Below are 27,387 nucleotides of genomic sequence, written 5' to 3'. Positions count from 1 at the left end.
GCTATGCGGAGACGAAAGCTGTGCCACGGGGAACTGCTGCTGAAGTCGCCAGCTTCTTCGTACACAACATCGTGTTTCGTCGTGGTGCACCCGCTGTACTCATTACTGACCGCGGTGGAGCGCTTACAGCGGAGTTATTGCAACAAGTCGTCACACTGACACACACCGAGCACTGAAAGACCACAGCCTATCATCCCCAAACTAACGGCTTAACAGAGCGCCTAAACAGAACATTGGCCGACATGCTCTCCATGTACATTGATGTGGAACACAAAACATGGAATGAAATTTTTTCATACCTCACGTTTGCTTACAATACCGCTGTGCAGGACACCACCGAGTTGACACCATTCATGCTTGTTTACGGGCGTCGCGTTACAACCCCCTTTGACGCCATGCTCCCGGTAGACCAAGCTAGCCAGCTTGCTCTGAATCGCACCCGCACCCAGCAGAATGCCGACGCCTACCGTTACAACCGGACCCGACGGAATGTCTAGTACTTACCAGGCGACTGCGTGTGGGTGTGCACACCTATCCGACACCGTGGGCTCTCAGAGAAATTGTTGCGCCGCTATTTCGGCCCCTATGAAGTTGTACGCCGCCTCAGCGATGTGAACTACGAGGTGCTGCCTCAAAGCTCTGGTCCTGGTTCGAACCGACGCCCTCCCCGTGCTGAAGTCGTCCACGTAGTACCGATGAAGCCGTACTACGCAGGCGAGGGACAAGCAACCCTCACAAACCGCTTCAGCATTGTGTACATTCCTGTATGTTTTTTTGTCTCTTCATGTTGGCACTCTTGCCCATAGTGCGCGCCCGCTGCCCTAGAAGCGACCGGGCCGGTCGCTTTTGAGAGGGGAGCAATGACACGAAATAAGTTTGCACGTGATGACACGGGACCCTTAAGGCGAGAACGACGAAGTTCGTGGTTGCGCGCGCGCTCTCCGAGGACCAGCCATCGCAAAATAAGACGTTTTTTTGCCAATATGTCGGTGGTAAACTGTTTTACTTGCAATAGCTGGGTGACAATATTAAAAAGTTCTTGTTAAAGTGGTGTCCCAAACGAAATTTTAACGCTATGCCTAATCGACACATGAGACAGACCTCATGTCTAAACACTGTGCAGGATGCGCCGGTGCCAACTGGCTTTGAAGACAAGGTGTTCTTTTTTTTTGGAAATTTTGGATTGGTTTTGGGTTCATCGATTCTAGGCGTCAGTATATTTTTTCACCATGAAATTAGACAGTTGGAAGCATTGTAGTTCACGTCGGTCAGCAAAAAAGACGTTAAAATAAAGCTTGGAACAAGAACAAACAAACAAGTTAGCTAAGGCTATCTACAGCAGTAATAATGCACTGATTAGCGAAAGCAGACAGTAACTAAAGAAAGTTAACCATTTTCCAAGAAAACACAAACAAAAGCGCGACCAGAAACGCGACTTTACTCAACAATATATGTGGGCTGATTTCGACAATAATGCAGCCTGAAAATGTGCTCTCATATTCGTGGTATTGCTATCTGAACAAAAATCTACATCATCGACAAGTGCGCTCAAGAACACAGTGTATTGGATGTGAAAGCTGTCAGCTCGCCTTTTTATTATGGGTGGCAAAATTCCTATTATGCAAAATACTTGTCTTTAAATTTTTGTTGATATGCAAAACGTGCTCACCATGCACAGACGAGATCACCTTATTATTTCCGTAGTGTTGTTGAGCTCAAATTTGCTGAATATTATATATGCAACTAACGCAGCAAAAGTTTTAAAACGACAGGAACTACAAGCTGTTCAGCAGCTCGCAGTTTATTGAAAACTAAAAATATTCCTGCAACAACAGTAGCCTTTCCTGATCTTGAAAAGCTAAAGCTAATCTGTTGACATCAGATTGGTTCATAAATTACCTCAAATTCCTAAGTTCTGAAGGAGCGGTTCAACCTATTCCAGGCCAGGCCTAACTTTTAGTGCAGATGCTATTGAATTATTTAGAATTTTATTTTTCCGAAGGCACCCTACATCACAAATGTGAATGCATGTTCTACAGTAAAATCCTCTTTTCGTGAGGTATCGCTTGTAGGCTTACGAAGCCATCTGTTATTTTCATTCCAAAATTATCATCAAACCCACAGACGTGCTCCGCCGTGGAGGCAACGCTGCTGACGCGGCGCTTGCCATGGGAGCCTGCATGCAGGTTCTTCAGCCATATGCCACCGGCATTGGAGGTGACTGCTTCGCCGTGCACTACGACGCCCGCACAAAGAGCGTTCGCTGCGTCGATGGATGGTAAGTGGCAGAGGGAGGCAGTGCACAGCGGTCATAGCCTCTTAGCTTCATATTCTTTAGTTAGTTTTTTATATAACCCGTACAAACACCTACGTTCCGAAGGTGACACCAGTTTTGACCGCGCTACTAACGAGAAAAAGGTAAACTAAGGAGCTCTACTTTTGCTAATGACAAGGATTTCGAAACAACAGATATTGAAGCCAAGGAAATCATAGTACAGTGTGGATCACGCAACCACCGGCAGCAAGTTATTTATTTTGTCCATTCTGCTTTACCGTATCTCTTGTACACTATACATAAAAAGTCAATAATATCCTCCTTCTTTTCCTTTTATTTAATAACACAAGACAAACAAAATTCATGCAGATCGTTCGGAGTACCGCGCGGCATAACTGCGGTGGAAGGCTGTTAATGCTGCTCAGTGATTGTCTACGGCTTCGCTGGTTTTGTGACATTATACTTCTTTAATGAACAGTACAAACGCCTAGGTACACCGCTGTCATTCTGGCTGGCTCACGTATTGCAGCGCTTACCTCTCATTTAATACTAGAAGCGTACCGAACTTACAGAGAAGCAATAATAAAGAAACATACCGGCCGCAATCTGCTTCTGTCTTAGCAGCTGATTCAACCACATTTAGCCCACACGTGGATATTGCCTTCTCGGTAGCTGTAATCGCATTGATGGACAAAATTAATCGAATGAACGAGTCACAGTATTCGCAGGAAGCTTGATGTCACTGAACTATTATTTGAGCTGTTAGAAACGCTCTCCCACCGATAGCCAACGATGTCATCGCCACTCAAATCTCATCGGGATTTTTCTAGGAAGGCCGGGTCCCTTTTTTTTTTGCAGCCATATGCGTCTGGTAAAGTTGCATGTGGCCTTAATGCATGTGTCAAATTGAGAGTCCACGTAGTCTCGCCTCGAATATGTATACATGCCAATTTTTGTACGCTTACCTTAATTTTGTATTCTGTCCAACCTTCGTGTTCTAACTTTTGGCACTTATATGGTACTTCATATCGACTACTAAATGTTCTCGTTGTAGTTGTTGTTTACTCCTGCACAGTTGTGTCTTGTGAATTTATTGATATTCCTTCACAAACTTAGTTTTATTCCATTGCGTGTGAAATTTATTGAAGGAAGTGTCGCAAACACATGTTCTTCAATAAGCTAAGCAGAGAACTGACCCAGCTGTTACACGTCAGCTATATGCTTTCACGTGTTAGTGGCCTATATAATGACTAAAATAGGTTTAGTAACTATCACATAACTTTTATGACAACACTTTCTGCTAAGACAAAAAAGTTTGACATCCTGTTACTCCTCTTAACTGCCACATAACTTCCTTTTTTATGCAAACATCCGAATCATAGAGCATAGCTTTGTGTGTATTCAGCAGCAAACCAAGGCTAAGTACGAGAAACTACCCTGTACTGATGTCTTCAGTTTACCTAGGGCAGCTTACGTATGTTTCTGGATTCCATAACGTTTATCTTTAAGAATATCTAAAAAACACATAGTATGGAACAAAATGAGGACTACAACTTTTTCGAAGGAGACATCAACCTATTTTTTACAGGATATCATTAGTTGAGAGATTTAAAGCGCGCGTTCCGTTCTGGCCATCATCGCTGTCCATGTTCATTCCTGGAAGTCTGCACTGTGGTTGAATACTCGGTTCCTCTTATCTAAGCTAGATGTTCAAGTATTGATGCCGGGACCCTTTTCAACTTGTTTATTATGGATGTCAGTGTGCTTAGAAACCTACGTAGACAAATAATATTTGTGTAATTGTATCGATAACGAAGTCGTGAACAGAACGCATGCCTTTGTTGGGGACCATTGACTCATTTCGAGCACTTGTGATTCTTTAACGGGTACCTCAACAAAACTGCACGAGCTTTTTCGCCTTGGTCAAGTAATAGGAATGGAACCGACGCAGTTGGGAATGCAATGGCGCCATTGGTGCTATTGATTGAAGTTTTAAACTATTCGAACTTGCAGTAAATGGTACAAAACTCGTATTATATAGAATCAGTACTAAATTTCTCAAAGGTCATAAACTTCAGAGAAATCAAGACAAGTAAAGACGCATCGCGACGTGACGTCGTTCCCAGTTGCTTGTTATTCTAGCGAGGACGGTGAACTGGCCAATTCTACACTTCGAGTGCAGTGTGCATGCACAGTATCAGTGCCATTCGGATTCTTCTCGCAGTTCGTAATAATAACATATAATCTTTAAATCGGACCCTAAACGCTACGCTTGAACGCGGAGTCAGGTAATCAAGAGTGCTGACATTGTTTGCAGGACCTTTGACGCAGGCAGTTGCTATGGTTAGGTTTTCCACGTTGCTAGCGTTTAACGCTCACGCGCTCAATGTCACAAATTACATAGCATCGCATAACGTGGCTCTTTGTCCCATATTCCGCTATACATCCTTGTTTAATAAGACTGAAATGTTGTATTGAGTTGAGGCCCATCTCGCAAGAGAGATAGTGTCAACATGTTTAATATCAATTCAATCGACCAATGTAAGTCACGCATCGATTTCCTTTCACCAGGGGAGGTAACGTATATCATGTAGTGTCTAGGACAATCTTTATGATATAGCTCCAAAGTGCGGCGGCCTCTTATCTAACATACTTAATCGTAATAATGCGTACGCATTTTTTGCGAGTACTCCAGCGAAATCTGTTTTACAAGAAAAATATTGAACCCCTTATCTACAACATGAACGGCTAATTGCCGAATTTCAAGCATTTTATTGCTATGATAATGTCACTGTAAATGTTTGGTAGCTTTATATAGGATGAGGAAAGAATGGAAAATGAAAAGGAAAAGACAACCAGTCTCGTCATACCGACATGAAAGCTTACTTTCCCGCATTACTTTTAAGTGTGCAAAGAAGCCTGTTTTGGGATTGCATATTATAGGAAATTATATAGTGGCTGTTTTTCAGATGTGATAATGCTATGAAAGTAGACGATCAGTAGCCTTCAAAAATAAAAAAAAGAAAGTTGGTGACGTCACCACTATCAGGTTGTCAAAAAGGAAATAAAATAAAAGGAAACATAACAAATATAGAACTACACAACTCCGCATTACAGGAAAACTCTAATCCCATGATTGTACGGAACAAAGTTGTGTCTGGAACGTTAATATATTGTCTAAGCAGTATGGACATGACAATCTACGAAGTTACTACACAATTTCTGAGAATTGTCTACTGACATGTACACATTTTTGGCGCCAGAAAATCGATCTGTAGAGATGCATAGGCTAGAAAAGCGAGTTAGCAAAAGCGAAGTGACAGCCGAGCAAACCAATGCTTACGCACTAGTAGACAATTATCTGAATTTTGTAGCACTTCTTTCCTGCTTCCTTTATTAAATCGGAAATCTATTCCTTATATAACTCGAAATACAATTTCGGTTGCGAGTGAACACTGTTTTGGTCGCCTTTTTTAAAACAATAGCATTCCTAAGATACTGCCCACACTATCCAGGGGCATACATCCATCCATCCATCTATCCGTCCATCCAGCCGTCCGTCCGCCATCTATCTATCTATCTATCTATCTATCTATCTATCTATCTATCTATCTATCTATCTATCTATCTATCTATCTATCTATCTATCTATCTATCTATCTATCTATCTATCTATCTATCTATCTATCTATCTATCTATCTATCTGTCTATCTATCTAGCAATCTAGCAATCTAGCAATCTATCGATGTTTGCGGCAACCATTCTCCCGCCCGTCTGGCTCCCTGGTTTTTCCGTGGAGGAATTCTTAGCGCATCGGGTTGCTGTGCTTAGCTAACAGGGTTCCAGCCCAAATATTGGTTCAACTTGGGTCACCGACTACGTCCCTATGTCTACAGTGTCATTCACTCCTTTCTAGAGCAGTGGACGGCGCGCTTTGCTCTGCGGGACGACATCTGGCGGCGGCTGCTGCTGCTGTAACCAAGATAGCGTGCCCAGGACCATGCAGGGCCTAATAAAAATACAAATTTTCGTGTGCTACATTAACCTAGAGGTGATGTTGTTAAGCGCCATTGTTATCTTGAACAGTCTGTGAGCGGATTTCATTCATTGCGGAAGGACTGGCGCACGTTATGAGCCCATGCGCTTCATTTTATGTCATTTGCCGGGTCACAAGCGCCCTAAGACTGAGTGCAGATTAGGGTAAACAAAGTGCTTTTCAACGTCACCACACTTCAGAGCAGCTCTGCACGTCTATTAGGCCGAGCATGCTCCTGGACACACTGTCTCCGACCCAGCAACTGCCGCCAGGTGTCGCCCTGCGGAGCAATGCCAATGGTGTCAGTTTTAGCGCACCTATGTCCGGTGGGATGTTTTTCAACGATACAGCTGATGAGGAGCTTACAATAGAAGGCCACGAAATATCCCGAGTGGCTGAATAAAAATATCTCGGGGTATGGATAAACAAAGGGTAGACGTACACGGAAAAGCACGAACAGTCTCTCATAGCAAAAGGGCGAAGAGATGCCGGGATAATGAGACATAGGACATTGTGAGGGTACAACAGGTATGGAATACTGAGAGCTATATGGAAAAGAATAATGGTGCCGGGACTTACTTTCAGGAATGCGCTCCTGTGCTTAAGGGCAGAAGTTCAGTCGAGACTAGAAGTAAATCAGAGAGCTGTTGGAAGATTAGCACTAGGTGCCCACGGGAAAACTACAAACGAAGCATTACAGGGGGATGTAGGCTGTGCATCGTTCGAAGCATAGGAAGCTCAGAGTAAAATCCTATACGAGAACCACCTGAAGAAATTGGAGGATAACAGGTGGGCAGCTAAGCTATTTAAATACCTATACCGAAAGAGCATTGACTCGCAATGGCGGAATGAACTAAGAAGCCAACCAGTAAGTAAGCCAGACACGAGGATGGAGAAAGATACAGCGTTAAAGGAGAGGTTAAAACGCGGAAGGTAAAAATGAGATACATTCAATGGGAAAGAAGCATAGTGTTGAGCTGTATCGATACTGGGAACAGCAGATCAAGAAGGAAGCGTTTTATAACTCAAGAGGCAGTGCCCTACACTTTGAAGCTATGTAAGCATGCCTTAGAACGCGCAGCAATAAAAATAAATTTAACAACGAAGAAGACACATCTATTGTGTGTGCTAAATCTGTAGAAACAACAGAACACTTCATACTAAAATGTGATGGTATACATCCCGATGTCGATGCGGGCACAGTCACGCTTCCCGAGGTCCTGGGGTTTACATATAACAATAGTCATGTATATTAATATACGGTGGAAGTAGCAGGAGGTGATTGGAGGATTGGTGGCTCAAAGTTAGATAGGTGACATAAGGTTAAAAGTGTAGGAAGACGTATTTAAAGAAAATGGTGAATTTTATTAGCTTACAACACAGTTAAACAAAACTAGACAGATGAGCATGGTGGCCACTGCCATCACCCTGTTTCTAAAGAGGCCGCTCCTACGTTCCATCAATCCATCCATCCGGCCGCACGCGCACTCTACACAAGAGCGGACAGCACTATATATACATGTCTCTCTTCAACAAAGCTCTTTCACGTCGATATGTTTCCCGATCGATGAGGGACAGGGTAGGCACCAGTGTTCGAAGACACTCTTTGACGCTGACTTGGATCATTAGTAATGTGCCACTCGGTCTGTGCTGAACTATGAAGCTCTTGAATACCACATTCGGTAACTAGCGTTTGCACTGGAAATTTGCCGCTGTACCGTAACCGCAATCTTCCGGTCAGCAGCCCGGCTCTTTAGCAGGCTGTGCCACAGATTCACTGGGTATGTGTCACTCTTCAATGAACACAACGCCAAATTAGGCCATTTAGTATGGGCCACCGATTTGAATGTGCAAATCCGAGTGTTCGCACGCCCCGGCGTGTCAAACTTTTTGTCTCGGAGGCTACGAGCTCCACTATATGTAACAGCGTGTCCAAAAAGTAGGGCGAGAGAGGAGCCCGGTTGCCGCACTACGCATTTCAAGGCCTTCGCATGCACCGGTATGTATTGCATTTGAGGTGTCACCCTAGGCTTTGGAAAGGTGGCGCTCTATGCCCTCCTGTGTTCTTCGTATGCTTAGAAGCTATCCGAAGACTCGTGCTTCTATGTGCTGAATCCCTTTGTCGACTATGCGGGCGAGTTTACTTGGTGCTCCAAGACTAGCCGCACATGTATTGACGATGCACTCGCATCGCAGGGTCTGGCACATGAAGTGAGGGAGATGCAATTCACGACCAATTAGGCTGGGCCAGCGTAGGAAGTGATCACAACCGCATCCGTATAACCTTTATCTACATGCACGCGGCATAGCCCAGGCAAAGAGAAACGATCGCTAGCAGTACGCCGCTTGTCGGTAACCACCAACGAGGCTGTCGCGGAGGAAGCGGACGATCACTTGCGAATGAAAAAGCACCCAGGTTAAAACGACTTCATAAAACAAATGAGACGGAATTCGCGAAACATGAAATTTGTACGAATGCACGCGGTGGAGTACGTTTCAAGGCATGCTGGGACCCGGAAGCACAGATGCCTTTCGAAGCCCGCAAGGCCGTAAACAGGCACCAAAGCAGCGCTGTGAGGGACCTGCCCACCGACGAATGCCAGGAGACCTGGTAATCACACATCCGAGGTAAACTGGTCGTCCAAGAGACCGTGCAAAAAGAGATCGCTGAATATGAACACCGTCGACTCCTTTCATTCAGAGTGTCCGCTGGCTACGCAGCACAGAAATGCTTCTCGTGTGGACGTTCTCGATCGGAAAAGTCCTCACCTAGAACATAGGAAATAGGACACCGGCCACCCCATCTCGCATTTTGAGGGACGTTTAGCAATCCAACTGAAGCAACTGCTCGCGTCCCCGCCTGCAGAGCTACTAGAAACTCATCCTGCCAACCCATACAAGGGCATCTAAGATAGTGTAGACAAATGTAAGTAGGTGATAACGGCACTTGGTGCTTCACCGAGACTTCATGCGCATTGTGGTCTATGCAGGCGAGGAATTGGACAATATCCCAGTGGATCTGGTGAAATGTCTGCGCAATACATCCTGAGAGCACCACGCCGTCATATTTACCGGGACCCTAAATGGTAAACCCATTCGGCCAACATGGCAATGCGTACGCGTTAGTTTCCTGCGCAAGAGGGATGGAAACGATGGACTACTAAAGAACTACAGGCCGCTCACGATCACGAGTGTCTTGTAATGCAACTCCGCGGTGGTAGTCAAGAGGTTTGTGTGTGCATAGGTCTCAAATAATGACGTTCTCACGAAAACGCGCAACTGGTTAAGACAGAGTCGTGGAACTGAGTGGGATGCTTTCTGAACGCTGCAAACGCCTACGACAGTGTCCGCACACGGAACAATCATCGTCGCATGTAAGCCACAAATACCGCTATTGCCTGCTTTAACAGGGTCATCACAATACTGGTGGCGGTATGCAGAGGCCTGAAGCCCGGGTGGCCTTTGTACCCCGTATGTTACAGTGTATATATGTCGGTGAGTGAGGTCACGTTGCTTCGGAGTGGTCTTGGATTCAAGTATCTGTACATGGTGGACGGTCGGCCGAAAATTTACAGATTGCCGAGTCTGCTGTTTCCTGACAACATCGTGCGACTTGCAGAGAATGTAGAGCATGTAGAGCGGTCGTTGTGTTTGGCTGCATCCACCTCACTCGGCTCGGAGTAGCGTTCTATGCAAGGAAATCTTCGCTGCTGCAGTCCTCCGGTTCTTGTGGTGACACACCCGTGAATCCTCCCAACGGTACCACTATACCATGATCAACAGAATACCGTTTCCTCGGTGTAACTCTTGTGGAGGAAAACAACAACCACTTGAAACAGGCTGCTCAAAGCGCACGTAATTTCCTGCGCAGGCAATGTATGGGGGCCTGCAGCCGCCCTGTGATGGCGCAAGAACTGTGGAAGGCCGTACGCGTGCGTGGTCTCAACTTTGCAAAACGTGTTGTATGCCGTTCCGGCAAGACGCGAGGATGGATGGAAAGCAGGCAGCGCTAAGTTGGGAAGTAAAGAATGGGTAGCCATGGGCGCCTCACTGTCGAAGCCATACAGGAAGATTTAGGCTGGTCTTAATTTGAGGCTGCATAAGTGACCAGCAAGACTTCATTCGGCGGTCGTCCAAGTCTAATCAACGACAAAAGGCGGGCTCGACGAGTGTTAAGATATCTACGTTGTAAGAGTGAACAGCCACAATGGAATAGACGCCTATACAATATCCAGTGTAAGTTTAGATTTTTCGTTCGTTCTGTGCACGAAGACAGCGAATGCAAGTGGAGGAAGGCAGTGAGGGCCCGGTTTAGGCCTAAGGAGACCGCGCTACGACCGTTCTCAATGCTGTGTAAATGAAAGCTGGAATTATACATGACCCAGAAATAATAAATACAGCGGAAAACTTATATGACAACATCCAACGGAATGGCCGTATCTTCGAGGCTCACTCAAAAGCTCTTCGCTCTCCTGTGTTCCGAACGCGGCATGACCCGAAACCGAAAGTGCTGGATGCGAAGTGTCTGGCGTGGAGAGAAGAAGAGGACACAGAGCATCTAGTCCGGCGCTGCAGAAGTTTCACGCCTAGCCAGAAAGAGGAAACCAGGTTACTCCAAGCACTGGGATTTTCTGTGCTCGTGGAAGCATTCGCTTGCGAAGTAAGCGATAGTACGCCTGACGGTTTTGCAATACCAGTGTCTGGTACGAAGAAAAGGCTGCAGCTGTAGTGGAGGGTAATAAGCGCATGTCCTTGAACTGAAGTTTGGCCCTACAGTCATGAGTGACAATCTAAACTTTCGCCACTTTTACTGCTTTATTTGTTTCGTATTTTTTATGACATTGTTATTTTATTGTTTGAATACTTGTTATCAGGGCGAGAGTGCAGCCTAGCACCCACCCTTTCCAGAAGGGAAATTCACACCGACATGATTCTTGAAGCGCGAAAGTAGAATGTCGCTTCCGTATACGCCCCATACATATTTCTTTTCAATGGCGGTAATACGGTAATACGTTTAGTGCTTATATTTATTTAGTGCTAACCCTTTGTCATTAACAGATTGCTATAGATCTTTTTTGGCGTCCTCGTCTTCTCGCGCAGTTCCAGATATGATGGAACCCCACCATCTAGCCCAGCTCCCAGCATTGATGCAGAATCGCTCATTAAGGTACAACAATCAATGATAATGGCCATTAGAGCACGTCATCTGCAAGAAGGAACACCTTATTATAAAGCTTTCATTCTGCGGGCTGTAGGCTGACCTCTGTAGCCAGCAAAATAAAACACTTTAAACTTCAGTAAGACTTCTTCAAAAGCGATTGTGTCTGATCAGTTTTCAGAACACCAGCAAAATAAGATCACTTTAATGCGTGATTTATAAATGACAGCACAGAGCATTTGCGAGGAGCAACGCACTTGCATCAAGGCATTTTGAAAGCCACCTGCCTGTTGTGCGGCACTACGCTAACTAGGTAGAAAGTGTATTCTGAGGTGCACTGAAGAATGCCGGGATTTTCAGCTGACGACGTTTCAGAAAAAAAAGACGTGCACATAAGAACAGCTAAATATCAGGGCCTATAATCATGAAACGTCTAACGCTAGAACTGTTTGTAAAAAATATCTCAGCCAATCGTGGTGCTGCATATATCAAGAGCGAAGCTGGCTGGCCAATGGCAAAGAAAACTTACGGACAAAAACTTTTGTGAACTAAGCCTCAAATTGTCATTCTCTCAAGGGGTATAGCTCAATAATGCGAGATAGCTGAGAACATTGAAAAATAATTGCGTGGTTGAGCGTTCCGAAACTGAAGAGTGGGTTATGAGAAATGGCGTAGGTATCGGACAGCCACTTTATTTTTACAGCCCTCAAAGCACGGTACTGACGACTTTTCGAATTCCACCATCAACGGTAGAGGACCACCGCGGTCACGATTTAAACAGATGACCACGTACTCAATAGCACGACGCCTTAGCCACTGAGGCAGTTATGCAGCTATCTCTACATGTTTGTTCGTCTTATCAAATGATAATACACAAAGACAACCGAAGGTATAAAAATAGCTTAAGGGCTTCGGCTACGACAATGGCAAATGTGCTAAAAATATCTATACATTTAAGAGCTTTGAATGCCCGACAAAGTACTGCAGTTGAGAACTCCCTGCTAGGCGCCAGCGAACCTTTGTACGCAAGCCTACGCCAATATATCAGTGGAGCGCCGTGTGCGTATGAATTCGCTATACCACGCGCACGAACACTGCGGCACCATCACTGATGTGTGCCACGAAAGCAGGGATCCCCCAGACATGTACTGGAATGACTTACAAGCAAGTTGGAACTGTGACCTGTATCATTCAGTTGCTAAAGCTGTCTACAATGAGAAGTTCGTTAACGCCAGATTCCAGTCGGTAGGGTTTAAGCGCTACATCCAGCGCATAGGTAATAAGGTAACATAGGTAATAAACACGCAGTGGCAGGAGCCCGGCCGCGCTTACGCTGGAGATGGTGGAGTCTAAAAGCAGCTACGACTGGACAAGCGAGAGGTACATGTACGGCTTGCAGGCAACTGTTCCCGGTGCAGCGAAGGCCTGGTTCCACATCGCTACTCGTTTCGGCTCTGGAAAGGTGAGTCTCGCTGTGTGAGTGCTGTCAGCGTAGTGCCACCTATGATGAAACTGGTATTAAAATGCTTGAGCGGTGAGTGAATCAAATCTTTTCCCGGTCCTCAGTGAAAGTGCTCTAGAAGTTGGTTAAAACTACAAAAAGAATAAAGTATAACTCTATGCTAAATGTATTAGATTATTGGGGCAGGGCCCGAGAAAGTTGGATCAAACAATTGATCGCAAAATAATCAGAATACTCAGTTTAGCTGAATCTTTGAGCAAAAGGCATACTTTTGATTCCGCACGGGCGGTCCTGTAATAAAACAAGTATTTATTTTGTGTTATGTTAATTTCACTACATATCCTTTAGTAACGTGTTGATTTGCATCGCTAGGAGCCTACATTTTCTGTCCAAAATGAGGTGGTTGCCTGGAGAAAGAAGGCGCAAATTTTTTTACACAGCTTCATTTTCAGCTTTATTTGCCGATAATCGGGATAAGCGATAACTGGAAGATCCCTGCATTTCGTTGCATAAAGTGGAGGACGCATACGTCAAAGCTACGCAATACACAAGTTAGCTGCTGAATCGACAGGACTTCATTATGGCTCGTATTCTAGTTCGCAATTGAGATGCCTGGCCTAGATGGAAGTGCAAAATGAATAATTTCACTTCGGTAATATGTAAGATCAAAAATCGATTGCGTGTGTAAGTATTATTCGAATGCACATCTAACACAGTTGATCTGGCAAAAGTGGGACATCTCCGAAAGAAAAGTTTACGTAAGTTAATTTTAATTGGAACAGCCTTTCAAAGATTTTCGAAATTGTAAATAAAATTGCTGAAGCGAATAATATCATCGACGTTGATGAGCTGAAACCATTTTGCACATTGAAAAGAACACGCACATGAGCAGTATTATAGATCCAGTGACGCACATCAAAATCGCTCAGTGGCGTCGCTGTTCCCATAGAAACAAAAATTACTTGCACAATGATGCCCATGATAAACTTGCTAAATGTACCAAGTTTCTCGCAGGCAAAGAGCATAGAACTCCGTCCATGGTTTCAAATAGGAGCGTTAGCATAACGAAAACGCCATACTTACAAAGAAGTCTTGAGTTTTACTACGGTAATACCGAGTGCTATACATGTCTGCATATTGAAATTGCTCAAATGGCTCGGGCAAAGGTTGGAGATGAGCAAATGTATTCCTACAATTGCCGATGTGGACACGTCTGAGCAGCTATGTCGTGATAGAGCATGATGCTCTCTTATTCAAGTATAATGTACGGATTACTCATCAGTGTCCTGGACAGGTTTATGGGCCCAGGACACTTCCATTATTTCTACTAAATGCGTTCATCACCGGCATTGTATAGCGGCAAAGCCTTTGAACACACACATTGGCCTCCGTTCGCGCTATCAATGGCGTCTGCTTTTGGATTGCTGTCATGGCATTCTGATTAATGTTTTCGGAAGGTAGCCCGCCGTAAAACATTTCCGGCATGGGCTTTAGGGTAAGTTTTCATCGTTTATCAACTGCATTACCTGAATGAAGACTATTCACAAGATACCTTTACAACAATTGTAGCAGACTTTCGAACGCACTCCCGGATAATATCGTTTCGTGCAGCGACCGCAAAACATTTCGCGAAAAACTAAAAGATTTTGATTATGCCAACATAACGCCCTAAATAGCACATTTGTCTTAATAATATTTATGTATCGCCTCGCTAGTACTGTTTATATGTTCTTTTCTTCTTTCTTGTACCTATTGCAATCAATATGTACTTTCTTATGTTACTTACTTATGAAGCTATGCAACTTTGATGTATGTTCCCCCCCCCTTATGTAATGCCTTCAGGCCCTTAAGGTTGAATAAATGAAATGAATGAAAATGAAAATGAGACAGCAGACAGCACGGGCAAAGGGTTAAGTTCACTGTCTTCTTCTTTGGGGCGACCGTGTGTACCGTCCAAGGAAAGCATGCAGAATGTAGAATGCAGAGTGGCAACAACGTTATCCTGTCACGTCCAAATATCGGTGATAAGAGGAAAGTAATAGGCTTGAACAGTGCGACATGGACAACATCACAGGATTGCGGGGCAGATGGGGTAGTGGGAGCGACGGACGTTGCATAGCATGTATCTGTAGTCATGGCGTGAAGCACTCGATGTGAGGCTGAATACCGAGACAAGATATTTGCTGATAGCACAACATGACGAGACGAGACAGTAGCACTGCCAAAGTTCCTGGAGAAACGTGCAAGTCTATGGGTCGTTGACTTTGAGAATGTTAGTGGTTTTCGTCGGTAGATTAATTGGCGAGCGGTGGTTATTTTTCTTGCTTTGTTAGCGCGGATGACGGCGTCAAGCGCAATTTTGTTCACAGGTGCTGTGACACACGTAACGGACGTGTGCAGTGGGAGCATAGATTCTCGCAACAAAAAAGAAGAAGAAATAACGGCGGCTCAGTGGCAGTGTCGTGGTGCAAAGAATACTATGCAAATGTGACATATGAAAGAATGAGGTGCTGTGGTTGCAGTAAACATAAATTAAAAACGTGTCTCCAAGAATTTGATTCAGACACTCGCTGAGGACATATGACTGTACATGGTAAGCCATTTCGATCTTGCTATTGGTTGAAAACGATTGCACGATGTCGACGATGACGTTTGGAGGGCATGTGCAGCCGCAGTCTCTGAGCTGTTAGTCTGGGGGGTTCGTGTTGCAAAACCACATCGTGCTGGGGAGAAATGGTGACAAATGCGGTACCATTTGTTTGAAACTCTCAGGCGAGTGCATACCACATGAGTAATGGAGTGAGCGCAGTGACCCACTTGTTCCACGTAGTTGATAATGAGCGGTGTCAAGTAAGTTCAAGTCTACAGGTGAATAAGGCTGACGTGATATGGAAAGTGGTTGAAGGAACTCCCTAGAAAATGGTCATTGTGTTTTATGGCGCTGGCAGTTCCCATAAACAGCAACGCAGCTTCGGATGGAGCGGGCAAGGTGGGGCGAAGAGAAGCATCGGTGGATCCAGTTCGAATCATCACGGAAAGCTTTCTTGATCTTATAGTTTTTGTAGAGCTTTGGGACCCTCGTCTGCATATTGTCTCTTACCAATTTCTTGTATTTAAAGAATAATAAACTGAAATAAAACTATTTTCATAAACACTATCTTAAAACCAAAGTTTCTTGGTCGACTCTGCAGGTTTTGTTCTCAATACTGCGTGGCTTGTTCAGTGTGTCGAACGATATCTTATTGTTTTTATCTCTACAAAGGTTACATTTGCGCAGGGTGGAAGTGCCAGCAAATAGGCCTGCATAAAGTACAAGTAGGCGAACTTGGTTGAACTTTGCAACAAATCTGTTTCTACATATAACGCAGACAATCGTGTGCCTGTTAAACACGCCTAACTATAAACAATATGATGACCTATGTTTTCAAGGTGCACCAAATATACGAGAAGAGGACACGTATTACCAAAAAAATCTACAGGTCAGACGCGCACAGTGGAATGTATGAGAAGCGACGATTACCTGAAGCGGTTGTCGAAAGGCTGCAAAGTTCTCGCTTTTAATTCTGCGTCTTTGCGGTAAAAGAAAGTGGCGCATACATGTGCTCTTGCGTAGCCGTGCTAGACGATGTAATGCATCTCATATACACTCTAAAAATTTAGCACACTTAAGGGTGTAAATGTCTTGTCCCATGGGTGAACTCTTTTTGGGTTTATTTCTACACTCCTAGCAAAGGGTGCTGACTAAACACCCCCAAAGGAAAAGGGTGTCAACAGGATGACACCTTACCTATGGGTGTTAAATAAAAAGCACCTTTTAAGACGTGGGTGTAGAACAAACAACACCCTTACTATATGGGTGTAACATAGACACCAGCCTTTCATTGCCGGCAGGATGCAAATTGCAATAACAAAGCATGCTGCACTATGGACACATGACGCCCTGCTCTTTGGCGCACCAGTACTTATCACTACATGAAAAAAGCATGACGTTACATGCATTTCTGAAAATATTTTTAAAAAATCCAATTTTCTTGGTCGAAAACTTGCGCCGCAACAACAGCTTGACTAGTAAGGACAGCCACCACAGTTCGTTGTTGTAGCTCATATTGAATGCAATAAAGCCCAAGGAACGCATATATTGGCGAAGGTAACCAGTGCAGTACTACAGAAGCATACATTTACCTGTCAAGCAGGGTTTTTTGCCCCGTTTTAAGCAGAACTTTTATACCTCTATTGATCAAAGTTGTCAATTATCTCCCGGGATGCTTCTACTAGTGCCTTCACATATATAATGATTTAAGGTAGCACTGAAAGCCAAAGAGCAAAGTGCAACAAGGCGCTTCCACTTAGGATAATGTTTCAGCATGTACAAACAAAACTGCATGTGTACTTGTGCACGCGGTTTATTATATAAGCATGCACTGTTTCCTAAAATTCTGTATGTTCCATTTACTGCCAGTAACCTGCTTATACCCAATAATTCAGTTCATTTTTCACCCTGTGCGTGCACTGAATATTCCACAGGCATTGTAAGTTAAACTGTCAGAATAATAATCAGCTATTCTAAGATTACCTAACTGAACATAACCACTGTAAAAGTTGCAACAAAATGTCAGAAGAAAAATATTTATTATTTCATTATAGAGAAATAGGTAAATAATAAACTTTGCACATTTTAAAAGTAAAAAGGAAGTTACAGAGTAAAACCATACCAATACAAAGACGTGAGCACCAAATAATGACACAGGCTTGTTGAATTAAATTTTAAGCAGGGAAGTTTGTTTATATAACATCACTACAAACTATCACGTGTTCTCATTTGAAAAGCACTGCAACTTATCTTAAAATACAAAAATAACCTACCCCATAAGAAAGAACAAGTCTGAGTGTGTCTATGTGAAAAACATGACTAGTAATAACTAGTGAGCACTGCACAAAAGTTGAACATTAAAACTAGTAATAGTAAAGACATTTACTTGGATCAGCGGAAGTAACTGCAAGATAGTGCTACGGAACAGTATTTCCAATGACGAAGAGACGAGCAGTAAAAAAAATGACGACGACAATTGTAGGCTAGTGCGGTCTGTGGCCTCTTGACCAAGTGCGGCGCAGTCCCTTGTAAATATACTTCCATATAGCTTTTGTTCTGCGTCATCCTACGCACTAAACATGGATACTAATGTAATTATTTGGATACAAGCATTTATAACACACCGCATGCAATTTGTAAGCGCCAATGAAGTTAATTCAACTCTAACACCCGTGAAATCTGGCGTTCCGCAAGGGTCTGTGCTTGGACCTCTGTTGTTTTTGATCTACGTTAACGATTTATCTGATAACTTTTCGTCTAAAATTTGTCTTTTTTGCAGATGACTGCGTAATATATCGTAATATTACTAATGACACTAAAATTTCATCTCTTCAGGACGATTTAAACATACCGCATAACTGGACTATAAAATTGCGCATGCAGCTTAACGTCAAGAAATGTAAATCGATGCGAATATCCCGTACTAATGAAGCTTGTCTTGCCTATTTACTTGATAACATTCCTTTAGAGAGCGCAAGAAAGTACAAATATCTGGCCGTCCATATAGCCCATAACTTACCCTGGAAGTAGCACATCGACTTTATAACAAGCAAAGCTAACCGCACACTAGGATATTTTCGCATAAACTTCTCGCTCGCACCATTATCGCTCAAACATTTGTTATACACGACATATGTCCGTCCACACTTGGAATATACATCATCAGTATGGGACCCACATCATGCCATCTGCACTATCAATTCTGGACACTATCATGCCTTGATAGTGTCCAGAATTGCTCGGCTCGTTTTATGCTACCTAATAACCATCGCACGGCAAGCGTAACACAAATGAAGGCTACACTTAACCTACTTTCGCTGTTAACCCGCAGGAAACAATCACACCTATGCTTATTTCATAAGATTTACTACCAGAACGCAACGCTTCGGTCAGCATGGATTAATCCAGCCCCATTCATCTCCTCACGTAGAGATCGTACGCATAAGGTACATGTGCCTCGCTCTAACACACTAACACATCCGCAATCATTTTTACCCAAAACATGCAACGACTGGAATGGTCTGCCTGCATCCATCGTTAGTATAAGTAATCCTGTTCAATGTAGAAATGCTTTAGTTAACTATATTTAAATCATGAAACTTGCGTTCAATATATCATGTGTCTTTTCATTGTATAAATACTATATTAGCAACCTAACTATGTATGTATTGACCTACCATTCCCAATTTCTTTTATTGAAAAGTGTATCAAGAGATTTTTATGGTGAGCTACCACTATTATTTTTTGTCTATGATGTGTAAATCAGTGAACGAGCCTAATTATCATTGTTACTTATACTGTGCCGTTTCTGTACATCAATTTTACCTCCTTTTTGTTGCCTCTCCCCTCTATAACGTATACTTACTCTGAGGGGGTACTGTAAATAAATAAATAAACATATATGGAGGAGGTGCTGGGTGCCATGCACGCCAGCTTGCCCGTGCTTGACTGACGGCCTCGCAGACCACTCACCAGCGTCAGTATAACGCCCGCCACCGTGAGGTACATTTTTCGCCTGGTGCGCTCGTGGTCCTGTGGTCGCGCTCTCGTCACGTTGGACTTCCAGAAAAGCTGCTTTCGCGGTACAGTGGACACTGCCACGTGCTGCACCAGGTGACGCCTGTGACGTACGAAATTGCTCCTGTGAGTTCAAGCACGTCCTCTGCTATGGCATCTAGTGATGTCGTGTACGCCAGTAGGCTCAAGGTCTACTACACTGCTTCCGAGTCCGGCCTTTAGTCGCTCCGGGACGGCGCTTTTGCCGCCGGGAGTAGTGCTACAGAACAGTATTTCCAATGACCAAGAGGGGAGCAGTGAGAAGACGACGACGACGACAATTAGAGGCTAGCGCGGGCTGTTGCCTCTTGGCCAAGTGCAGCTTATTTCCTTGTAAGTATACTTGTATATAGCTTTCCGTCTGCGTCTTCCTACGTAAAAATATTGCAAATATCAGAAATACAGCATAAAGACTGGGCAGGATCAAGTACTGATTGTTAGTTACAGTTGCAATATACACACTAAATCTGGACACAAAAAGTCAAAACTAAACTGCAGGAAACTGTCATGTCTCTGTAAGAGAGACCGCTGAGGAACAAAAGGCATACCTTTTTTAAATCCGTCTCATAGATTACTGGATCAAATTAAACTTTACACCCATGGCCCCTTGTTTGTGACAAACGCCCTACCCTGTTCCCAATACCAATGCATGATAACCAGCCTTCGTGAGAGAATGACTTGCACTAATGTTTTGTAGAAGCACTGGTAAAAATGCTCCGTGTTCACAACTTTCTTTTGTGACAGCACACTCGTGTGCAGTTGCGAACGCAGTTGTCTATATGGATTAAACGCCATGTTTTGGCTGCATAGGTACCGTCTACGGAACACCTGGTTCAAGATTGCTAGCATCTCAGCGTCTGTAGCCACACTGATGGCACATCATTCTTTTTCACACTGCTAGTTGACAAAGCTTCAGCAGCTTCAATCGCCTACGACAGCTCGTGAAGGTGCCACAAGGTCAGCTAGCAAGCACAGATACTGCGTAACAAAACTTTCAGAGTGCACTGTGTGAGTAGAGGTGTGTAATTTGTGCTTTAGTTCGCCAATGAGGATAGCTATAGGGGCTTGTTGGTACGGCATATCTTATTTTGTTGTGGCGCAAGCTGACCAAGGACCACAGATAGGCATATCTGACACACCAAAAGCGCTAACTTTTAACACATTTATTTCCCATTCTCGTCGCTATACATACACCCTCGAAACGTCATACAGCACGTGCAAAATTTGGGTAAATATGAAAAAAAAATAAACTGGCAACCACACGTAAGCGGTTTTCTGACTCGCCCATTCACAGACATGTACATGTTCAACGCGAACAAAGATAATTCAGCTTTTTTGAGGAGAACGAAATGGAATGTTCACTGACCCGCGTGTCGCAAAATGTTGATATGTGTCTAGCTTCTATTATCAAGCGCGTCATCATCTCACACCTGTTTCTACTCATTATGACTCTTTCATTAAATGTAGGTTTGCATCTCAGGCAATGGATGGCAAGAAAGCCGTCAGCGGCCATGTTGTTTACATTGTTGTTGTGTTCTCATAGCCTGTCATTTATGCATCTGCCGATTTGACCAATGTAGGATCATTCACACCCGAGACGAATGCGGTATACCACACCCGCGATGCAATCAATGAATTTGTTTTTATGTTTCTTTTTCGCATGCGATACGTGCGATTATTTCTGGCCTTGTGCTTCTATACAAGCTGACCAAAGTATCAGGCATCGAAAATACAACGTTGATGCCACTCCTTCCAGCAATCTTCTTTAATATATGAGAGAATCCGTGTATGTAGTGGATGACAACAACCTTTCTTTGGTTCATGTAAGTGCTTGAACTATGCACCTGCTCCAAAGTGCTTTGCTGTGGCTTCTTAAGCAGTCCTGCTGCGAGTGACGCAAGCAAGTGGCTCGGGTAACCAGCGTAGCTTAAACGCGAGGCTTGCCGTCCGAAGCTATCGTGCATTAGGTGTTGGCATGATTTCTTCAGTGCTTTGCTGAAAGAAAGCTTCGCGATTTCCCTCTTCAGAAGCTTTGTATGTGCGGCATGAAATGGTAAAAGTGGCTTCCTTGCCTTGCATACTGCTAACATGCCTCACTGACGTGCCTAGTACTTTCCTAGGGCAAGTACTAGGCAAGTACTAGACGGTACTTAAAATTATTTAAGTACTACTTTAAAGTTTTTGGTTGTATTCCATCGCTGTGCGTAAAGAATGCACATTTCAGTGCATCAGTTTCTGCAGAAAGGGAACTCCTCTATTTATTTGTGCATGAAAAAAGGTTCAGCAGGATTGGTTTCTGAAGATCTGTATAACAAGCAAAAACAATTCTATGTAGGCTGCATGAAGAGAAAGTATTGTTTTGTAAATACGTTATTTAGTTCATCAAAAAGAAAAAGACAGCTGTCAGTATTCTGTTCCAAAGTGAGAATTGCCCCTACGTGCTCTGCTTCATTTTCTTATGTTGATGGTCCATTTGGGGACACTCAACTGACAGGCTGCAGTTTAGCCATGTCGGATGTGCTGTCACCAGGCCCAAGGTCGATCGACATCTTCACCAAAAGACGAGTCCAAAACTCTATAAACGACAGATCTCATCATTTTGCTATCAGTTTTGTCATTTTGTGTGTTTCGCACACGGCTGTCAGTTAACTATTCCGTCACTTGCATAATGAAAAAAATTCCAGCACCACTTTCTGGCTGCCAAGCTGAATACACAATGAATGGAGAACATTAAAGAGGAAATACAGTTGTCACATTACGTTGATGAAGTGCAGCAGAAATGGAAATTTATCAGTGACACTGTGTCTGTTGGATTTGAATGCAAGACACGTAAAGAATAGAAACTTGCCGCCAGGCCACTTCGAATTCCCGCGTTTCCTAAACCTCGCAACAAGTCTGGCACCGTGCTGTACTCGGGGATAGTAATCGCTTAAAAATAATATGGACGAGTGTTGGCATAAATTAAAAGGATACCTAACCGGGCCATATTTGCGCATAAAACGACTCACCCAGCGACGCTACTGTCAAACACCCGCTGATGCATGTGCCAGGGGAGGTGCGGTTTGGGCGAACAATTCAAAAAGGAATGCGAGTTTCACTTGTCTCACGCCTGCTAAGCTAAGAGAGAATTTGAGTTTCCTACGAAACTATACTGGACATTTACGCTCCGAATAAAACGTCGGAAATTTTGTTGCGTCACACTGCATACGTAGGAAAATGAGGAAATTGCTTTTACTGTATTCTGCCCAGGCGGCATGTAGCTGTAACCACTCTCGTGCAACGAAAGCATGAAAGTGGTACTCGCGGCACGGAAAACATATACATACAGCACCAACTTTACGTCCTTTGGAGTTGGAACTAAGCACCATCAAGCCAGTTAGTTTTCTAACCTTCATAACGCCATGAACACGACCAAACATCGAACGAAATAACTGTCTGTTCTAGAAAATTGTTACCGCTTCCATTTATATACCTATCGCTGCTACAAAACAAGTCAATGCACTAGCTGTCCACAAGCCGCAGGTTAGACTGACAGCAATATATTACCGCAATGTAAAACGATTTCCACGCTGATTTAGCAGCCGCAGTGTGCGCTTAGTGCCGCAGTTCTCGGTTGCCGTTCGAAATTCACACCATGATGACGGGTACGGCATCTTTCACATGAAATATTGCACGCTTTGCTCCGGAACTCAATAGGAGGGCGAAACGCATTTGCACGTACACCCGTGAGCAAAAGTATACGAACCACGGGAGCGCGTGCCAAACTGCATCGACGCGCCGTCTACCGACGCGGTGCCTGCTGACGAGAGGGCCGCTAGAGCAGCGAGTTCCGTCGTGGCAGCGGAGGAGTGCGAACGGGCGCCGCATGCGCTCCGTAGTTTTCGACTGACCCATGCCATCAAGACCCACGGGGCCTGCAAACGCTTTTAGGACCTGATACATCTCACAAGCTGGACCACGCGGATACCAGTTTCAAGGCGGTAGGCCCTATTTTCGGCGTTTTACCGGACTTTGAACCTCCCACGTGGCCGTGGAGCTAAGCCGAATGCTAGGCTAGGAACGCACGAGCACGACGCTCGAGGGAGACCAGGCCGCGTCGACAACACCGACGCGGGCCGAAATGGACTCCCGCCGCCCGAGTCTACCGAACGCCAAGCTTTTCATGAGCGGCCCAGCCCAAAAACCGCTCGAGTCTCAAGATATGGAGGACGATCGCTACAGCAGCTCCTCCGGCACCGAGGCCACCGGAGACGGAGAGCTCGCAGCCACCGCCATGCAGCAAGACCAGCCCAGTACCTCAGGTATGCAAAATTTCGACGACCACTGGCAGATTTACTACTCTAAACGCCAAAAGAAACTACAGAAGAGCGGATCGCGGAACGCCGCCACTTTCAATCAGAAAGAAGCCCCGAGCGGGGAGACGAATAGCAAGATGGCGTCGTCCACCTCGGCAGAGGGTGGCGCGAACGCGAAGACAGCTGGAGCAGCAGCTGCGAGCCAAGGTCAACGGCAGCCGAGACAAAGGTTACCGCCGCTCCTCAAGGACGACGCGAAGATTATAATACACCCGAGGAACGGCCTACCAATCAGAGAGCTAAAAGCGACCGAGGTTGCAAGAGCTATCGTAAAGGCATGCAACGGCAAGTTTAAAGAAGACGACGTCACCGTCAGACTAAGAACGGGATCCAACATCATCATCGCAAGTACCTCAAACGAGGAAGCAGCGAAGACGATGCTGGGGATGACTAATCTACAATTTAGAGGACATACCTACGAAATGAACAAGTACGTGGCTCTACCGGACGACGTCAGGCGAGGCGTTACATGGCATCGACGCAGGCACCTCGTCGGAAGAGCTCAAAGCAAGAATCAAGGTACGCACGCAAGGAGTCACAGTACTCACGGCAAGAATGCTAGGAGAGTCACAAACGGCGGTTATCACTTTCGACGGCCCCACCATACCCAAGTACGTGCTTTTCGCCGGAGGGGAATTCAGATGCTACCCGTACAGACCGACGAGGCAGGTGTGTTACATTTGCTGTCAGCAAGGCCACCGGTCCGACGTCTGCCCTGCGCCCAGCACAAAGGCGTGCAGGGCGTGCGGTATGCAGAACCCGCCGGAGAACCACCAATGTCAAGCCAAGTGCCTGATCTGCGGAGGCGATCACGCCACAGGATCCAGGGACGGCAAGGACCGACTCAAGAAAGCAAGAGAGCTGCGAGGCCGGCAACAGCAGCTTGACACCAGCAAGCGAATAGAACGGCACGGGAACGGAGACCACGGTGGTTTAGCTCGGAGGGAGGACAAGACAGGTCACGGAGCCGCTCGCGGAACCAGTCGTGAGACCGCTCGCAGAGCCGCTCGCGGAGCCGCTCGCGGAGCCGCTCACGGAGCCGCTCACGGAGCCGCTCACGCAACTGCTCCAGATCATCCCCGCCATTGGTGCCCCCGGCCACCAAGGACAAGGGCCAGCAGCAGCAGAAGATGCCCAAGAAGAAGCCCAACGGCGGCACAAAGGTGAGCTGGGAAGCAGGCCCTCCCGAATCCCTTTTTCCGCACTCGGACAATCAAAATCAAAACATTATAAGTAACAGGGAAAAACAACTAGAGGAGGAAAATAAGGTCCTCAAAAGAAAACTCGAAGAGCAGGACGCGAAAATTAATAGACTAATCCAACAGATGCAGGAGCTAAGATGAGGTAGCTCCCCTAGATCGCTCACGCCACCAACCCCCCCACCTAGCCAACCTGAGATAACAAACCAACCGGACTTTGCCCAATTCATGGCATAAATGCAAAAAGCAATACAAGAAATGTAACAGCAAATTATGATGCAGGGTACGGAAATCCGCACCATGCGCAAACAGAAAATTACGGAGGGAGCCAAAGACAAGTTTAATCAGAGACGCCCAATGCTAGATAACTACAGTACGAGAGACGACTCCGAAATGTGATCATGGATAGTCGAGCCAAAAGAGAGAAAAAAGAAGAAAAACTAGAAATATGGCAGTGGAACTGTAGAGGTTACAAAAGAAAACAAGGACGACTACAACAATACATTAACAAGCGATTAATACCTCCAGACATAATTGCGCTACAAGAAACAAACGTAGAACCAAAATAACAAGGCTACACGTGCTACGAAAATCCGGACGAAGAGCGGAAAAGGACAGCGATCCTAGTTAGCAAAAGCCTCACGGCCATACACCACGACAGGATAGCTGACACGGACGTAGAACATGTAATAGTCGAAATAATTCCGAAAAAGAAACGGGCAGGAGGAAGCATATTCATAGTCAATGTATATAGTCCTCCTAAGCAAAAGAAGGCCAAATTTGAAGAGCTATTTAGAGGAGCAAACAAAATCGCAAAAGGAAATGCGCTGGTTATATTAGGCGACTTCAACGCCAGAGAGGAAAGTTGGGGGTACAAGACATCAGAAATAAAAGGTAGGACAGTAGCCGACGCGGCAGGTAACACGGGGTGCGAGCTAATCACCGACGCCGAAAACCCGACAAGAACCGGGAACAGCGTAACCGAAGATACCTGCCCAGACCTCACCTTTGTCCTGCGAACAAAACAAGCCGAGTGGGAAAACCTAATGGAAAACCTAGGAAGCGACCACTATATAATAAGAACACAAATCACGACATCAGATAAAATCAGACGGCAAATAGGCAAAGCCAGCATCACGGATTGGAGAGCCTTCAGAGAGTCGGACAGCGACACGACAAGAGGGGAAATCCAGTCGATATCCGAATGGGGAGAAATCTCAAAGAACGAGTAAGGAAGTTCACGAAAGAAGTAGAACGCACGCAGCAAACACCGGACGTGGACTCTAGGCTGCTCAGACTGTGAGAAGCAAGAAAGGGACTCACGAAGAGGTGGAAGAGGCAGAAATTTAACAGAAAGCTCAACATAAAAATAGCAGAGATCACAAGGAAAGCGGTGGAGTATGCGGAGCAGCTTGCGAGACAAAACTGGCAGCAGTTCAGCAATTCACTGAACGGGACCCTGAACACAGCAAACACGTGGAGCATACTCAAAACCCTACTAGACCCGACCAAAACCACGTCAGAGAATAACAAAGCCATCCATCGACTGGTTCACCAGTATGAAGGGACGAATGAAGAACTGCTAGAAAAAGTACGCAAGAAATGCTTTGGCGACAGCAACCCGGCCGCTTACACAGGAAGATATAAAGGGCAAGAAAAAGAAGCATTGGACAGGCCCATAAGTAAGGAAGAAGAAAATCCTCGATATTGGTTTTCCCTCTTAACAATCCCGTTAATATATCGATATCCTATCGCCTCGAGACTATACCTCAAGTGGAGTCGGTGAAATACTTAGGTGTAGTATATGACGGTTCCCTCAACTGGCTCGGCCATATAGACCATATCGTTAAAAAAGGAGTACGAGCAGTTGGTATGCTACGTAAGCTGTGCAATAGTCGGTCCGGAATGCGGAGAGATCCACTTTTAATGATATACAAGATGTATGTGCGGCCCATTTTAGAATTTGGATGTGTTTTATTTTCTGGTGCCCCAGCTTATAAATTACGTCCCCTTGTTCTACTTGAGCGGGAAGCCATACGACTGTGTTGCGGATTACCGAAATATGTTGCCAATAACATATTACACCAAGAAGTCAGGTTGCCTTCAATATTGTGTAGATTTCGGTTACTGACGGTGCAAACAGTCTTGAAATTGTATGAATCCCCTATTAGAAGATTGAAATACATATTCATTTCTCAGCCTGCACTTTTCTTCGGAGTACACTGGCATCGTTTTCATACACCACAGGTCGTCTT

The 27,387-nt window shown here is 44.9% G+C and overlaps 1 protein-coding gene across 1 annotated transcript in view; it reads left to right on the top strand.

The window, feature by feature from the left end:
• LOC142590775 (glutathione hydrolase-like YwrD proenzyme) overlaps positions 1-27,387 on the top strand; it is a 127,294-nt gene that overhangs the window by 29,414 nt on the left and 70,493 nt on the right. The window contains exons 2-3 of the mRNA XM_075703194.1: positions 2,125-2,278; positions 12,779-12,932. Coding sequence (XP_075559309.1) covers positions 2,169-2,278; positions 12,779-12,932 — 264 coding nt within the window. The 5' untranslated portion in view covers positions 2,125-2,168. The remainder of the gene's footprint in view (positions 1-2,124; positions 2,279-12,778; positions 12,933-27,387) is intronic.

Source organism: Dermacentor variabilis, chromosome 8 (genome assembly GCF_050947875.1).
Source record: "Dermacentor variabilis isolate Ectoservices chromosome 8, ASM5094787v1, whole genome shotgun sequence".
In the NCBI taxonomy this organism is placed as follows: Eukaryota; Metazoa; Arthropoda; class Arachnida; order Ixodida; family Ixodidae; genus Dermacentor; species Dermacentor variabilis.
Note: the sequence above shows the minus strand (reverse complement) of the source record. Positions and strands in the feature narration are given on the sequence as shown.